We start from the raw sequence: 17,661 nt of genomic DNA, 5'->3' as shown, positions 1-17,661 counted from the left end.
CCTTTACACGTGTATACGTTTTTAAGCCAGTTATTTCCTTTATTATGGAATAGAAAATGATAGATTGATGGATGATATATATCCATATATCTATCATCTTCTATACTATAATGAAGGAAATGAATGAGAATAAATTTTGAAAGGTTTGAGATATCGATGTTCGGTTTTCACCATACCTTCTCTCTGGGAATCCTGTATTGGAATCATGTATCATATGACCACCTTTCAATTAAAATAGAAGTTGGATTCAAAATGGCGGAAAAATTGTGTGCGACGGAAAACCTGTTTTATCATTCGAAAAGGAACCCAATCTAATACCTATCTTCTAGTTCCCCTTTTAAGAGAAATGTTCTGCTGCTTCCTACAACAACTGAAAGCATGACAAATAATTGAAAACTTGACAAACTGAAAACTCGATGTAATCAAATCTTGAAGAATTTGAAATAGGTTTATAACCATCCTCGGTTAAGCAAGAATCCATATGCAAAATTTCAAGTTAATCAGACCAGTAGTTCAGACGTGATGATGCGTCCAACATAATTTTCCTATACTTACACCTGTATACGTGTATTATAGTATAGCAGAAAATAAATGGATGGATGATCATTGCTATTTTACTGAAAGATAGAATAAGTTGAAACCCTTCCAAAGGGAATTTCGACAACCCACAAAACTCATTTTTCATTTGAAGATATAACGAAAAGGTGCATATGACCTCATTTTTTTTCTTGCTCAGCTTGCCAAAATACCCTTATTCCAATATTAAAATTTTGAATGACTGTACAGTGAGTCAGTCATTCTATCAGGGCTCGAATAATTTTGAAATTTTAATTAAATAAAAATGGATGAGAATAATTTATTTATGTAAATATCAACACCTTCATTCAAAGACATATTAACTGCATGCGTTTTCTTATTGCCGATACAGCATTGATGAAACTGTAGACCTTTATTAAGCACTTTGTCTCAAAAAACTGTTCTAGCTCAAAAATTGATAATCCATGCCACGTGTAGGCCTAAAGGTGTGTACAAATATACGCGCCGCAAACATGAGAAATTCACTTTTAATCAGCTGATTATATCTGTTTTTTTTACAGAAACGGTAAGATACAGATATAAAAAGCTTGGCATCAGCTGATTAGAATTGCTCATGATCGTGGCGCGTGAATCTGTACGCACCCTGAACATTTCATTAGGAAAACGAAGTTTCAAAACTATGTTTTTTCTAAACAAATGTTTTTGAGATAATTTCTTTGATGCAGCTGTTTCACATTCACAATATTATTATACAGAGTTTGTGAAAATGAAAATATTCATTAATTATCAAAACAATACTATTATAAAAATATTATCATTATTATTGAAAATATTTATAAATTATCAAAACAATATTATTGAGGTTAAGTGGTATCAGGTGGAAAGCAATAATAGAAACAGATGCTCCTTTTTTAATTTCGACCATATGATCTGATGATTTTTTTATGAAATCGTATGTACCATTGATGAAATTCTAACATTAATTCAGAAAAATCTAGAAGGAAAATTGAAATTTGGACTCCAGGTGCACGAGATTGATAGCCTATTTTTAGAATCTATGTGCAAAATTTGGAGATCTAAATCATTCCCGTTTTTCGGTATGCAATCCACAAGTTGACATGTTTTGATGCAAACAAACGAACACATGAACACACGAACAAACACAACCCTACTCTCTCTTATTATATAGATGTATTTTAGTAAAGTGCAGTATCTTATATTATTTCTTGTATATGTTGTCACGTTATTTTATTGAATAACGGTTTGCCTGGCTTGGCAGTCGGTAAAGCATGAGTAAAAAATTATATGACTCTGGTTGTGGTTCTTAGAATACAACTCAGACAAAATTCTTATAGGCTCGCCCAGGAGCTCCCGCAGTTCACTGCTCTTGGACAATCTATATAAATCTCTGGACCGTATTATTTCCAAAGATTTGATTATCAATGCTAAATATCGCTGACTAGACCAACTTATTCGGTGAAGAATAAAGTCGGATGGTAATTTCTTGATATTTCAAGACTGGTAACTTGATAAATAAATATGAGATTGGTCATGCATGGAAGTGGAGAAATAAATAAAGGATACACCATAAAAAATTTGATGCATATATTGTACAAGAAAATATCAACGAATAAATAAATGTAGAAACATATAGAGCAACAAGCAAAGATAATAAAAATAAGAACAATATATCAAAAAATAAAATATCAAAGATTAACTCACTACTTTTTAGTTCTTTAGCACGAAACGTTACCATGTGCTTTAATTCATTAATCGTATGCATTTATTTTCATGCACCTCAGGTATCGACTTGCTGCTGCTTGTCAATTTAAAAATCTCAATATATATCTCCTTTCCAAAAATCATAAAAATAATCAATTGATAAATCATAAATCTTCAATATAATAATAAGTATAGATCCCAGTATATTTCTCAATATATATCTCTCAGGGCTTAAGGTTCGGCCTCTGGTGGAATCAGATAAATTAATTTATCCAGTGAACAAGAGCTACATTTATATCTTTATAATTTGCTAATAAAATTAATGATTGAGTGAGTTATGTACATCATAATATTAAATTTAAATACTCCTTTAATCTGTGCATCTTTAGATATATTAATTTGATACAACTCTTATCCAATAAAATATGTTTTTTGTACCTTCTTAAGACTTGCGCAAGTTTTATAATAATTTCAATATTTATAACCTTTTGACGAGCTAGCTTTTTATATTTTTGTTTCACTCGAAGCACTGAGGGCGCCCTAACTTTATATATTTCGATAATTTATCACTCACGTGCTGAATTTTCACAAGACAATGGTGGCGATCCGAATTTCCTGGTCGTCCTGGATTTTTGGTGGCCGAAGTCGTCCTCTCCAAGGGAATAAATAAATATCTAATGACTTACACTTTAATACAGCATCACTAAGTCTTATACAAATAAATTAATGAATTAAAACTTTTAAGTCTTTCAAATGTACAATTAACAAAGGGACTTGTGCTCTATAAAATTTAGTGGCATTCTATGGTGGCTTCTGGCAGGCAAGTGGCAAGTCCTACCCTTATTTTCTACAATCCTATTTCTGACTTACAAATTTGCATACATTTAAATATTTCACTACTACGCCATTAAAAGGATCAAATAGTCCGTGCCAATCTGCTAAATTATTACCTGTATCTTAGGTACCGTATTATATTTTATTTACTCGGACCATATCCGATACATAAACTGAGTGGTGATAATTATAAATTCTTTTCGTTTATAAAGATTTTTATAGATAAATTTGAATTGGCTCTCTATTGCTGCCCATCGATTACTGTAATTTGATTGGTTCATGCAAATTCACTAATGTAATCCATGCGCCTATGAGTATCCTACCTCCTTAATATTTTTATTTATTCATTTTGGTGTATTTGTTCATGCTCATTACAGATAATAAATATTTTTAAATTTTATAAGTTGTTTTTCCCTCTACAACAAGTAGTCATGTGCTTTCCAAATCCTCTAGTTGAATACTATTTGTTTACAACAAATTTTTGCCAAGGTGTCTGGCTAGAATTCACATTATGCGGCTTGATCGATTATTAGGACGCCGATCAGTAGGTATTATAGCCTAACCTCAAATTTCCAATACTTTATATAATATAATAAATGGCAAATAAAATTCTTCTCTATTCGGCTGTTCTAATTTTAGCCATGGTACCCGTTATTATCTAATCTTTCACTTGTTGTTATCGCACTTGGCGATAATAGAATAGCTGTTTTGCTCCAGACCTATTTAAATTCTTTCAATTAGCGATTTTGCTTGCTTATCGAATTTTAATACATTACAATGTATGGTCGTGTTTTTTTAGATAATATATTTTATAAACATCATACTATCAACATAGGCTACTTTTGTGAGGTCCATGTTATAATGGCAGTGGAGAGAGATGGGAGAACAACGTTGCCTATATATATGTCATATGGATACAGTGGCAGACACAAATTATAATAGAAAGAGATGAAAACAATTTAACAATTCATACAAGTATTTTCAAGTTTTTGAGTCAGAGTATGGCCTCGTCATCTGCTACATGCAATTTCTGTAGCCCTCCCTGGAATCTTGACAAAGAACACTCCGTAATGATGTGATTCATGCTTTGCTCCTCACCACATTCACAGAGATATGCGCCACCGATACATGTTTTTTTGCATCTCCCTTGTCCTGTTCTAAATCTGTTCAGTCTCACCCACAACTGTAGAGGCAGCTCAAAACCATTCTCCCTCCTAGTTGGATCATCAACTATGTCTTTGTTTCTCACTGAAACAGATTGCCAAGCTTCGGTCCACAGTTGATGTGTTTGAGGGTTTTCTGCCAGTGGGGGGATTCCATGAGAAGGTTTTCTGGATTTCAGCCTCAGATTTCAACCTTCAGCCTCAGATTTCAACCTTCAGCCTCAACTGGAGTAGGCAAATCCAGGAGCAGATCTCTGTGTATTGAGCTTGCATATCTTGCTTTGCTTTAGCTTCATATCTTGCTCATTTCTTTGCTAGCTAACTCTTGCCTCCTGAGATGTGTTGGAGAAATGTTACTGAGAACAGGGAGCCAGTTTGTCTCAGTCTGCATCAGGCAGCCAGTTATCACTCGCATTGCACTGTTCAATGCTACATCAATCTGTCGAGTGTGGCAGCTACCCCAACCATACAGGAGCTCTATATTCAGCAACACTGTAGATGAGAGCCAAAGCTGCTGTCCTCAGAGCTCTGAAGCAGGTTCACTCTGGATGTTAGTTTTCTCCTCAATTTCTGTAGGTGATCTCGGAAAGTCAGTGACCTGTCCAGTGTGATTCCAAGGTAGATGAGATGGTGGTTCATCGGGATCTGATTTTGACAAAAGTTCACAACAGGTACTCCATTTGCCTGCTGGTTGTTGGGGTGGAAGGATGTGATGCTAGTCTAGTTAGGATTTGGCTGCAACCCCCAGTACTGCAGGTAGTTAATGAGGATGTTTATATCTCCTTGAAGGGTTTTTCTGTCTGTTTGATGGTGGTTGCCTGTGATGCTATTGCAATATCATCTGCATACATGTATCTCTTGCTTTTGGTATATGGGATGTCTGAGGTGTAGATGTTGAACAATACTGGTGACAAAACTGACCCCTGTGGCACTCCATCGTTCAGCACTTTTTTTCTGCTTACCTGCTCACCCAGATATATACTCTATAAGCTCCATGTGATAAAAGCCTATCAAATAGTCTGATGAGTTTGGAGCATCTGAACACACTCCCCACCTTCAGCAGGATACCTGTCTTCCACACAGTATCAAAGGCTGCACTAAGGTCCAAGAACACTGCTGTGGTTTTCAACTACTGGAAGCCTCTCTTAATATGAGTTGTAAGTGCTAAAACCTGGTCAGTGAAGCTCCTGTTTCTCTGGAAACCAGCCTGCTCAACAGAGATTCCTCCACTGTAGTGGATATACATGCCAGGATAATCCTTCCAAATAGTTTGAAGCATATACAGAGCAGTGATATTAATCGGTTGTTTTTAGGATCATTGAGTTCTTTGCCAGGTTTCAAAACTGCAATTATTCTAGACCCCTTCCACTCACATGGTAGTCTGCATGTTCTAATTACATCTTAATAGAACAGGGACAGCAATTTGACTGATTTATCTCCTAGATTCCCTACAAATTCTGGGAGAATGCCATCAACTCTAGGTGCCTTGCCAATTGATATTTCTTTGATGGCAGTGGTAACCTCAGCCTCCAGCACAACCTCCACAAAATGGTAGCATTCTCATGTAGGGCAAGAACTTCTCTTAGCTGTGCCTTTACTCTTCATCCAACTTCTCTGCTGATACTAGGCTTGCTGTTATCTTTTAGCACTTTAGCTACACTGTTGGCACCAGCAACTGAGATGAGTGAGGCTATATTAGCAGCTGCACCTAGACGTCCCACAACAGACCAAGCTTTCCTACTGGAAATTCTTGGAATCAAAGTTTGGCTGTGGTCTCCTTCCAGCGCTCCAAACGTCCTGCATCAAGTTCCAGGATGAGCTCGCAGCCCCCCGGTCCCCCGACTGAGTTCTCTGCAGCAGTGTTTTGCACTTGTCACTCCAACATGAGATAGAGTTGTTTCTGTAGCCTATTGGGATTGAGTTTTTAGCTGAAGCATCCATAAGGCCAAGAAACCTCTGATAATTATCCACAATGCGATTGATATTGTCATCAATATACTTCTGAAACTGACTCCAGTTAGCTCTTCTTAAGTTCCATCTTGCCACTGGGCGTCCGCAAACAATAGGAATGGACACAGTCCAGCACTAATGAATGATGGTCTATGCTGGGAGTGTGGGAAGTCATTGGGAGCTATACGCTTACATGGAATTGGTCTCCAATCATCATCTTTTGAGGCAACAAAGCATAGATCTGGGCTTGTCTCAGTGTTCCACCTACCAGATCTGAAAGTATTGCGCTGCTTAGCATCAAAAAGGATGTAACTGGCTTGCATTGGACCAGCTCATCAGCTGCTCACCATACTCATTCACAGAGGAATAGCCTCACATTGTATGTCTTGAGTTTCATTATTGCCGACGAACGTTGTCAATGCCTTTTTGATGGTAGCTGATACAGTTTTATTGATGTAATATTAATGGTTCATTCTCGTTTAAAATAATCAATTATGTTTTATTAAGTAATAAATAATATTTTTAACAATTTAATGATGAATTTTCATATAAGATGGAATATTTCGTTAATTAATTATCAAATCTGCATTCTAAAAAGACGATCTGGAAACAGAGCAAAGCAAGAAAGAGATAGCGCTATCCACTTTGTTGAATGATAGACAATGATAGCAATACCATTGCTAATCAAACACTGCCATTATAACGTGGACATCACTATAGGTTCATAGTCAGTTATGGTGTGAATATTTGAAGTTTTATTGCTGTCTATAACATGTATTGTGTTTTTGTTTTCTTTGAGGAATTAACAGTTTGATTTGAGGAGAACAATGTCTAAATCTGGTCAATTTTTCAGTCTAAGGGATGCTGCTAAGAAAGATTTCTACTATTTACTCGATGAAGCGAAGAGAACAGTTTTTAGAAAATACATCGGTCAACAGGGAATTGTGCTGGATATAAAGGGCAACGTAATGGAGAAGATGCCACTCACTAATCGTAGATCGAAATTCAGGTAGATGCCAGTTTCAGACCTATCTCAATAGGGGTGGCACTTACTTCACTTCATCTCGGATCTCAGTTCATCTGGATACTATGTATTCTGTTGATCACAAATGATATTCATAATATATTTTGAACTAGCAAATAACCCGTTCTTTGCAAGGGTCTATTAAAACTAGACAAAGTGAAAACTTGACCTAACTAGTAGTTCTGTGAACAGTAGACCTCGCTCATGAATACAACTCTCAATCTAATGAGAATTACAGTATATTGTGAAGATTTAGGTAGTTCTGCGAACAGTAGACCTCGCTCATGAATACAACTCTCAATCTAATGGGAAGGGCCAGTAAGTACAGTATATTGTGAAGATTTAGTCATGTCATCTATTACTTTCTCCATTGAAAGTGGCTAGAGACACTGTTTCCAGGGACACCGGACTTATCAAGGTGGTACCTTTATATCGTCTCCATATTTACAATATTAACATATTTTACAACTTTTCTAATAATTAATAATAAGGAATCGGTCAACTGACGGAAAAATGGAATATGCAGTAGGCAATTTAGACGATAAATCATCTCACAGACGATAGTGAGACAGAAAATGATTCTAAATAAGATGGGTTTGTTGGTGACAATGACAGGAGGTTGCTAATGATGTTTTCATGAAAAGTGGATTCAATGCTATGGCTTGTTATGCCTATGCAGAATGTTAATGCTCACAAATCGGTTCTGATCTCATTCCAAAAGGAAAACAAAAGATTTGACACTGTAGAGTGGCACAAAAATGCATACAATACAATGAAGTAGTAAAAAGTAGGAATATGAATTGCTGTATCTTCAAAGATAGAAAAAAGTAGCTTTTTAGGTTAGTCTACGGTTTTTAAAACCGGAGGTCTTACCAAAAATCGTTACACATTCGTTTCTGCGCCTTGTTTCAAAGAACTTACATACCAAATTTAATCCAAATCGGACAATAACTGCGGCTGTAACTGCGGTACAAACAAACAAACAGACAAAAGCTGATTGAGTCGAAACTAAGACCTCAGCTTTGCTTCGGTCAATAAATTCTTGAAGAATTAATAATAGACCTATAACCATCCTCGGTTAATTAGGAATCTATATGCAAAATTCAAGTTATAAGACCAGTACTGTAGTTCAGACGTGATGATGCGTCAATAGTTATTTGTATATCTAGTGTGAAATATGCCTCTTTCTCACTCGTGATATACACAACATTTTCCTTCTTTCTCAGCATTTTAAAAACTTACGTGACCATTAACAATGGGCCATATGAATAAAGTTGGGCATTTGCTTATACTTCTAAAATATGGGCATTTGCTTCATTTTCTATGAATAAACGTGAGCAAAACCTTTTGCTCATGCTCATCAAAAAAAAAATAGTTGGAGTATTTGCTCAGAAGTAAGAGCTTTTGCTCAAAATTGTATGAATAAACTAGAGCATTTGCTCAACTTTTGAAGCAAATGCTTCAAAAAGGTGAGTCTAGTCTAGAGCAGCTTATCACCTTCTGCTCATAGTAAAATGGCTCAACTAATCCGTATGAGGAAGAAGAAACTATACAGATACGATCACAACCAATAGTTGAGAACTATAAAACTCTTTCTAGATTCAACCATGATAATATATATCACCATTATCCTTACAAAATAATAAATACATAAGATATAAAGATAGCCATCACAAAATAGGAACCAGGCATTTAAGAAGATGAGAGTGTAGACGATTATAAGAAGGCTATTGATATTATAAGAATATGCTGAAGATTATTATAGAGATGACATTTCTCCATGCTATTATATCAAAATTCTAAACTCAACTAACCTAAAACTCTATTGTCATAAATAGAAAACAGTGCAGACGACGCAAACACACCGCTTGTGCCCCCTACTTGCATATTTAGCGCTTCCGTGAGCTAAAAAACAAAGTAAGGCTACAAAAGCAAATCAGCTGATGAAAAATCTTGAAAATAGGTGAGCATTTGCTCCAGAGTTCAGGAGCATAAGGTAAGAGTATAAGGTAAAGCTTATTCATATAAAAATGAGCAAATGCTTCTGCTTCTACCTTTTGCTCATGAGCAAAACCTTATGCTCCATGCTCTTGCACATGAGCATTTGCTCTGGTTTTATTCATATGGGCCAATGTGTTACAACATAGCTTTAAAATTAAACAGCTGGAAGTAATCACAATTCACCGCCGACAGCGCTATACGCTATCTGTCGGCAAAAGTTGTAACAACAATAACTGCCACAACTACAACTATGATGAAGTTCCCGTTTCAAATTTGATTAGTTAATGAGGAATATTAACTAATAACTACATGTTCGCCTTCCACATCTGATTAGTTGATAGGAAATATTTGTTGGCTGGTATTTTGAATAACATGGATTATAAAAATAATATTCCTAAATGTTTATAGTACGTATACTAATATGAAGTATGTAATAGGTAATTTCAGCATACAAACATAATATTTCATAAGTCAATCAAATTTATGGTTGAGGTATTTAATTTAGTTGGCTCAATGACTACTCTATTATGCTTCCTCATCTGAGCTTAGACCTTCTAACTTCTAACCTATTTCCAATGTGAGTTTTTTAAATAGAGATACTTCCCATGTTATTTAAATGGAGTGACTTTTCCTCCCTAGGGAATTCTTCTGTTTTTTACTACCGAGAGCGAAAAAGTGATACTTCAGTATTATATTCCAGGGAGTAAAGTAAGTACTTTAGACAGTAGGTGGAGGAAAACATAATTATCCTATCCCGTAAGTGTATGAGTCGATTCTCTTATTGACTCTCGTGAAATTAATCTCGATTACAATTTCATCTGTTGATAGATGTGAAAGACTCAGCGAGCAGGTTAAAACATCAAGACTCAAGGAAAGTTTCAAATTGGCAATATTCGGCGCGCTAACGAGTTGACAGCAGGTAAATTGATGCCGACTGAAGCAAGACTGGAGGACTGCTTCACCTTTACAACTCTGGTCTGGAACTGCGAGGTAGGCTCACGCACTTTTTCATCATGATTATCAAAAACTATTGCATTTTCAACGTTATTTTACTTTCCTTGCCCTATTACCATAGGTAAGAAAAGTATTGCTTTCCGAAAAAAATTAAGGTACCCTAATTTCAAGTTTCTATACCTTTCAAGGTCCCCTGAGTCAAAAAAATGGTTTTTGGGTATTGGTCTGTATTATGTATGTGTGTGTGTGTGTGTGTGTGTGTGTGTGTGTGTGTGTGTGTGTGTATGATGTATGAGTGTCTGTGTACCAATATCCCATCCCCATTGAATGGAATGACCTGAGATTTGGAACTCAAGTCCTACACTATAAGGATCCGACACGAACAATATTGATCAAATGCAATTCAAGATGGGCAGCTAAAATGGCAGAAATGATGTCAAAAACAGTGTCTTTCGCGATTTACTCGAAAACGGCTCCAACGATTTTGATAGAATTTATACCTAAAGCAGTCATTGATAAGCTCTATCAACTGTTACAAGTCCTATCTGTGAAAATTCCAGGAGCTCCGCCCCATCCATGCAAATTTTGATTTTAGATTTCCGATTATGAGGCTTCAGATACAATTCAAACGGATAATTTCAAGTGGAAAAGATTGAGCATGAAAATCTCTACAAATAATGTTCAGTAACAATCACCTAGAATTGAAAATAAATTCGAAATTTGAGAAAATGTGATTATTCAAACGCAAACTTAATGATAGATTCTCCAGCGTTATTGTCCTGTCACCAGCTGGTTTAGATCTTTGAATAGTAGACTTGAGATGCGCGTGAACACTAGCGTCAGGTGATCAATTTTTGAAATAATACGGTACATCATGTGATAGAGATTACAACGAGTATCATTCGTGTACCTATAACGGAAATCGTGTTAACGCAGTATAATGCAATTTTTACTTTCCTTGCCCTATTACCATAGGTAAGGAAAGTATTGGTTTCCGAAAAAAATAAGGTACCCCAACTTCTACATTTCTATACGTTTCAAGGTCCCCTGAGTCCGAAAAAGTGGTTTTTGGGTATGGTCTGTATGTTGTGTGTATGAGTGTATGTGCGTCTGTGTACACGATATCTCATCTCTCAATTAACGGAATGACTTGAAATTTGGAACTTGAGGTCCGTACAATATAAGGATCCGACACGAACATTTCGATCAAATGCATTTCAAGATGGCGGCTAAAATGGCGAAAATGTTGTCAAAACAGGGTTTTTCGCGATTTTCTCGAAAACGGCTCCAACGATTTTGATCAAATTTATACCTAAAATAGTCATTGATATGCTATATCAACTGCCACAAGTCCTATATCTGTAAAAATTCAGGAGCTCCGCCCCATCTATAAAGTTGGATTTCAGATTCCCATTATCAGGCTTCAGATACAATTTAACAAAAAAATTCGAGTGGAGAAGATTGAGCATAAAAATCTCTACATTTAAGTTGAGTAACATTTTCACCTAAAATTGAAATTAGGCTCGAAATTCGAGAAATGAGATTATCCAATTGCAAACTGTTGGCAACTGTTGTTCTATTAAATCATTCACTATGAAGATATATCAGACCTCGTATGTCTCCAGCGTTATTGTCCTGTCACCAGCTGGCTTAGATCTTTGCTTATAAGTAGACTTGTGATGCGCGTGGACACTAGCGTCAGGTGATCAATTCTAATAACGGCAAGGAAAGTTGTGTGAGTGCGCCACACCAGATTTTTCATAATGGTAAAGAAAGTTGTGTGAGTGCGCCACACCAGATTTTCCCGATTTGGATACTATCTATCTATATTATCTGTAATAATAATATATTATATAAAATCGAAATGACACTGATTCATTCATTCACTCACCCATCATTCATAATCAACAAAAATAGAAATCTACCGAACCAATATTACGTTCAAATTTGGCAGGTTTGTTAAGTTGGCCATTTAGAGGCGCACTAAGAACGGATTTGAAAAAATCCCAAATATGCACCAAAAATCTTCGTTTTTCTAGCGTTTTTTCAGCTTTTTCAAGAACTAATTGGCAAAAATGTTCAAACTTGGTACACATGCTCATCTGAAGTATAAAAATGTTGTATTGGAAGCTAAGTTCCCCCGTAAGTCAAGACGCCCAAGTTCCGCCAGGATCGGCGGTTTTTGAGTGTTTTCCTGCGTTTTCTGGGCCTTCTCAAGAACTAATTGACAGATAATGCTCAAATTTCCTACAGAAGTTCAACTATGGTTTAACTACGGTCTAAGTTCAACTACGGTCTAGAAATTTATTCTTAAAAGGACTCATATTACGCCAAATACCGCCAAGATGAGCGGTTTTACTGCGTTTTCCTAGTGTTTTTTCTGCGAATCGTGCCTGAAAGTTTCTTTGATTTTTTGACGGAAGGAAGAGAACACAAATGAAAAATGCAGGCGAGCGCAGCGAGCCTGCAGATCTTATTCTGGATGATCCATACGGAGGTCCAGGGGGCGGAGGCCCACTAGGTAGACGGATAAGACGAGCGAAGCGAGCCTGCCGGCTAGTCAACTCTAATAAAAAAAATTCTGTGAAGAGACTTCTTCTAAATTGCTGGCAAGGATAGCCAAGACCTGAGATAAGGGAAGAAGTACTGACTACTCTCTGCCGAGACTAAGGCGTTGCACCCTCAGTCTGCCAGCGCTACCTGGTCGCGGGTTCGAATCCTGATCAAAGACATGGACGTTACATCATCTCATCAAATCATCCTCGCACTTTTCATTACCACGCACAAGCAAAATCTCATGTGGGCATCACCCGCAAGTACTTTTTCAGATATGAGCGCCTACAAAGTTGAAATTTTTCGATCATTTCTCAAAATAATATTATTTTGTTGACTGATAATTTCAAGAAATGTCAATTCACCAATACATTCTCCACGTTATTGTTTTCTGGCAGGTAACCTGTGCTCCTTAAGGGTCCGTTCTAAAACTTGACGAACTGAAAACTCCACCAATGAAATCTTGAAGAATTGAAATAGTTCTATCCTCGGTTAATTATGATACTATTTGCAAAATTTCAAGTTAATCAGTCCAGTAGCTCAGACGTGATGATGCGTCAATCATATTTCCTATCCCGTACGTGTATAAGCCAGTTCTTCCCTTATTATAGAATATCAATGATTCATATTTTATAAACTTATAATAAAATGAACAATAAATTATACATGTATAGCAATATTGTACACGCCACCTAGTAATGCCCCGCCACACACTTGGATTTGTTCGTAGTAGATGAATTTTAAGAGTTCAAACACACTTTTTTGCTCGAAATCCCCCCCCCCCTCACACCCCTCGTCCATCCCGACTCCTCTTCCCCCCACCCTGGGGTTGGGGTTGTTGGGGGTGTTCTAAAAATAGATTTCCCTTCCCCTTGCCCAGTGGTGATGAGGGGGATGAAAAGAGAGGAAGATATCTCTCTCTAACCCCTTCCCCTGCCCAGTGAGATGAGGGGGATAAAGAGATATCTCTCTCACTCTAACCTTCCCCTTGCCCAGTGGAGATGAGGGGGATGAAAAGAGATATCTCTCTCACCTAACCCCTTCCCTTGCCAGTGGAGATGAGGGGAATGAAAAAGAGGAAGATATCTCTCTCTATCCCCTTCCCCTTACCCGCATAGATGAGGGGGATGAAGAAAGTGAGGGAAAAATAATTTCCTTTGAGGGGGAAAAATTCCCTTGCTGACAGATTAAAGTGAATCTTTCCTCTAATGCTATACTGACAGATTAAAGTGAATCCTTCTCTCTACATCTATGCTATACTGACAGATTGAAGTGAATCCTTCACTACATCTATACTGACAGATTGAAGTGAATCCTTTTCTCTAATGCTATACTGACAGATTGAAGTAAATCCCTCTCTCACATCTATACTGTCATATTAAAGTGAATTGAGAAATTCCCTATCACATCCCCCACATTCCCTCTCTACACTATACTGTACTAGTGAATCCGTCTCTCACATCTATACTGTACTAGTGAATCCAGAGAGAGGTCAATGACTCTCTCACATCTATTGCTTAATAATCTATTGCTATATACTGTACTGGTGACTCTACAATAATCTAAGTTCTATAATGGGTCATATTATGCTTGGTTTCCAACTGACAGTCAAGAGTTCAATCAAACTGTTATGAATGTGTAAAAAATTGAGCTCTTTTGCTGTACAAACATGCCAGTCGTTATTGTTTAAGTGTTTTCTCCGACAATATGTAAGTATAATTGGAATGAGCTAGCATATCTAAAAATACTTAGATATTCTCAGACCCATTTCACTCAGGAAAATAATACTCAACGTCTATAGTTACATGAAACTGTCTTAAGAATATGCGATTTCCACTCACATTTAATTCCCATGAACGAGAATTAAACTTCTGATGTTATCCTCATTCAAAACACTGAATATTCTTTCGGCAATTGATAGTATGTTTAAAGTCGCCTTCACTATCAATATCGATAATTTTAGGTGAATTCACCATATCGGCAAATGTTACCTTTGTTAGCAAAACCAATCATAAGGATAGAATTCAAAACCCAAATCAGTAGTGGATTTGCTCTACAGAGAACTCGTTAAAACTCTCCCAATCGAAATAGTTAGACAGCATGTTGACAGTTCGAGCGTTTAGACTAAAGTGACGCGTGCGCCTGCTCGTGTGTGTGCTAGACTCCCTTGTCTAGACAATGACACGTGCACTCTGCTCCCTGTGAGGTCCCCCTCTACAGATAAGCCTGATAACTCCTGCACCGAAAAACCGTTACATTCAATCATAGACACATGAAAAAATGTTCTAGACTGAAATTGAAGCGACATGTGTTTAACCGTTAAAGCTCATTATACTTCAAATTTCACTCTCCATAATATGTCAAGTGTTATCCTTTCACATAATTTCAGAGACCAAACCCTTTATACTTGCCATCTTCATCTTGAAGCAGCATGTGTTTAACCGTTAAAGTTCATTATACTTCAAATTTCACTCTCTCACGCAAGTGTCATCCTTTTACAAGATTTTATGTTTTTGGGGTCAAACCGATACATTCAATCATAGACCATAAAAAATGTCTACTGATTTATCGTGTTGAAGCAGCATGTGTTTAACCGTTAAAGTTCATTATACTTCAAATTTCACTCTCTCACGCAAGTGTCATCCTTTACAGATTTATGAAAAAACCGTTACATTCAATCTAGACACATGAAAAAATGTCTAGACTGATTATCGTGTTGAAGCAGCATGTGTTTAACATTAAAGTTCATTATACTTCAAATTTCACCTCTCACGCAAGTGTCATCCTTTTACAAGATTTTATGGAAAAACCGTTACATTCATCATAGACACATGAAAAAATCTCCAGACTGAAATTTGAAGCGACATGTGTTTAATCATAAAGTTCATTATACTTCAATTCCACTCTCCCATAATATGTCAAGTGTTATCCTTTCACTAATTTCAGAGACCAAACCCTTTATACTTCCGCCTTCATCTTGAAGCAGCATGTGTTCAACCGTTTAAATTCACTTTGCTTCAAATTTCACTCTCTCTTCATAATAGTCAAGGTTTACAAGATTTTATGTTTTCGGAGTCAATACGACACCTTTGTACTGTGCTAGCCCCATTTTTCTGTAATAATTTCGGCTACCTGATTTCTGTAAGGTTGTGTTGCTTGGCCTCTATCCAGTTCATATTAAAACTCACGCATGCGTATCCGCTCACGATATCGAAGGCCACTCTGTGGATGAATAAATTAAGATAATCTATGAATGGAGCCGAACATTGCAGTCTCATAACAGAGCCCTCTTCCAAATTTTTAATTGCCTCAGCTATTTCATCACGAACACTTTTCACAGCGACTTCCATCTCGTTTTTCTTAATAAAATCTCCTATATCATTTTTAGTTGCATACTTTTCTGCAATTTGATTAATCAGAATAGCAATAGCATCTTTTGTAATGAATTGTTCAATACCGTCCATAATATAGCTTTTATTGCACTCGCCATTTCAGATAATTGTTTTCAAACTCTTCCTTTGTTAATAAAGAACTAGTCAATTTCTGCAAAGTAGATTCTAAATATTGCTTATCAATTGGCGATGGTGTGTGTTTCATTTACTCTAGTAAAAATTCTGTACTAAGCTGTTTTAATTAGTATGAGATAGTTCTGTCCAGCACCTCCAAATTCTTAATTTTATCCGATATGGCTTTTAATTTCTCATCTAAATAAGCTTTATCAACTTATTGTTGTTAATACTCACCAACTGGGATGAAAAGCTGTCTGTTGAAGTTTTCACTTCTCCTAGAGCAGATTCTAAAGTTTGAGTTCTCTCTGCAATAACTTTATCAATATTGGCGCTAAATTTTGTAATGAACTTAGAATATGTTCTCTTTCAATTATGCTCACTCCGATATTCTTTGTATTTTCCGAAACGAGTTTGGTTATTTGCAAATCCAAATAAAATTTCACAGCTTCGCTGATTCCTTGTTGATTTATCGATTCGATTATTTTCTGTGTTATCGAGTCAATAACACATAAGATTAGCAGCAGCAGCACACCACCACCGCCAGCACTAGGTGTATCAATCGACCGAATCGATGCAGAGTCATCGTAACACTAAACAATTAGTTTTGCTTCTTTCAGCTTTTCAATTATAGAGGCAATCTCAACATCATGTCCAGTGTTGCCAGAAGCTTTTGAGGAATAGAGTAAATTAATCTTTCCACTAATTCGTCAAAATTATCAAAGTATTGATAAATTCTATCATGAGAATTATTTTTTGCAAATTTCAATAAACCCCATCCCTTCTTTTTACTAATTTTTTTACTGGGAAATAACTTCTGAATCATTTGCGATTAATTCCCTGATTTCGTTTAACATAGCCTCTTCGATCTAAATGTATGCCTGTAAGTGTTAAGATTTTTTTATACTTATCCAGATCTCTCTGATTATAAAGATTCAAATTCGGTCTTAAATGGATAATAACTTAAGTAGACCGTGTGTTAAATGAAATCTTTCATATAGATATCTATATAACCATTATCGAATATCACTTGCTGATTTCCAATATAATAACATCATCTTTAGAATTGTATGAAATTCCATAACCAATTGAATTATTCAATTTTTCTGCATGAAACATTTTTAGATATTGTGACAGCACATCATCGTTTTCACTAGAACCAAGTAAACTGTTTTCAAATTTAGTTGAGCTTAAAAGATTGCCTGTTGAACTCCCTAGCTTTTATCATAACTCGACTGCTCATCATCAATCTCCATGCTCACCTTCCTCTTTTACCTCTTCCTTTTTGGTTTTACACCATGATTAGAGTGAAAACTAGATTTGTTTTTCCCAGTTCAATTATGGGCTCTATCAACGGTGAGAGAGCGTTTTCCTATTGTATTCCTCCGATCGTTTTTCAAAATTAACTAAGCTTTTA

The 17,661-nt window shown here is 36.3% G+C and overlaps 1 protein-coding gene across 1 annotated transcript in view; it reads left to right on the top strand.

Moving 5' to 3' along the window:
• Positions 1-7,064: 7,064 nt before the first annotated feature.
• The window catches only part of LOC111057886, a 34,506-nt gene continuing 23,909 nt past the window's right edge, over positions 7,065-17,661 (top strand). Inside the window, exons 1-2 of the mRNA XM_039435774.1 lie at positions 7,065-7,215; positions 10,060-10,221. Of these exons, the coding sequence (XP_039291708.1) occupies positions 10,159-10,221 (63 nt within the window). The 5' untranslated portion in view covers positions 7,065-7,215; positions 10,060-10,158. The remainder of the gene's footprint in view (positions 7,216-10,059; positions 10,222-17,661) is intronic.

This window comes from Nilaparvata lugens, chromosome 9, assembly GCF_014356525.2.
Source record: "Nilaparvata lugens isolate BPH chromosome 9, ASM1435652v1, whole genome shotgun sequence".
NCBI classification, from domain to species: Eukaryota; Metazoa; Arthropoda; class Insecta; order Hemiptera; family Delphacidae; genus Nilaparvata; species Nilaparvata lugens.
The sequence above is the reverse complement of the archived record's forward strand: the minus strand, read 5'-3'. Positions and strand labels throughout refer to the sequence as shown.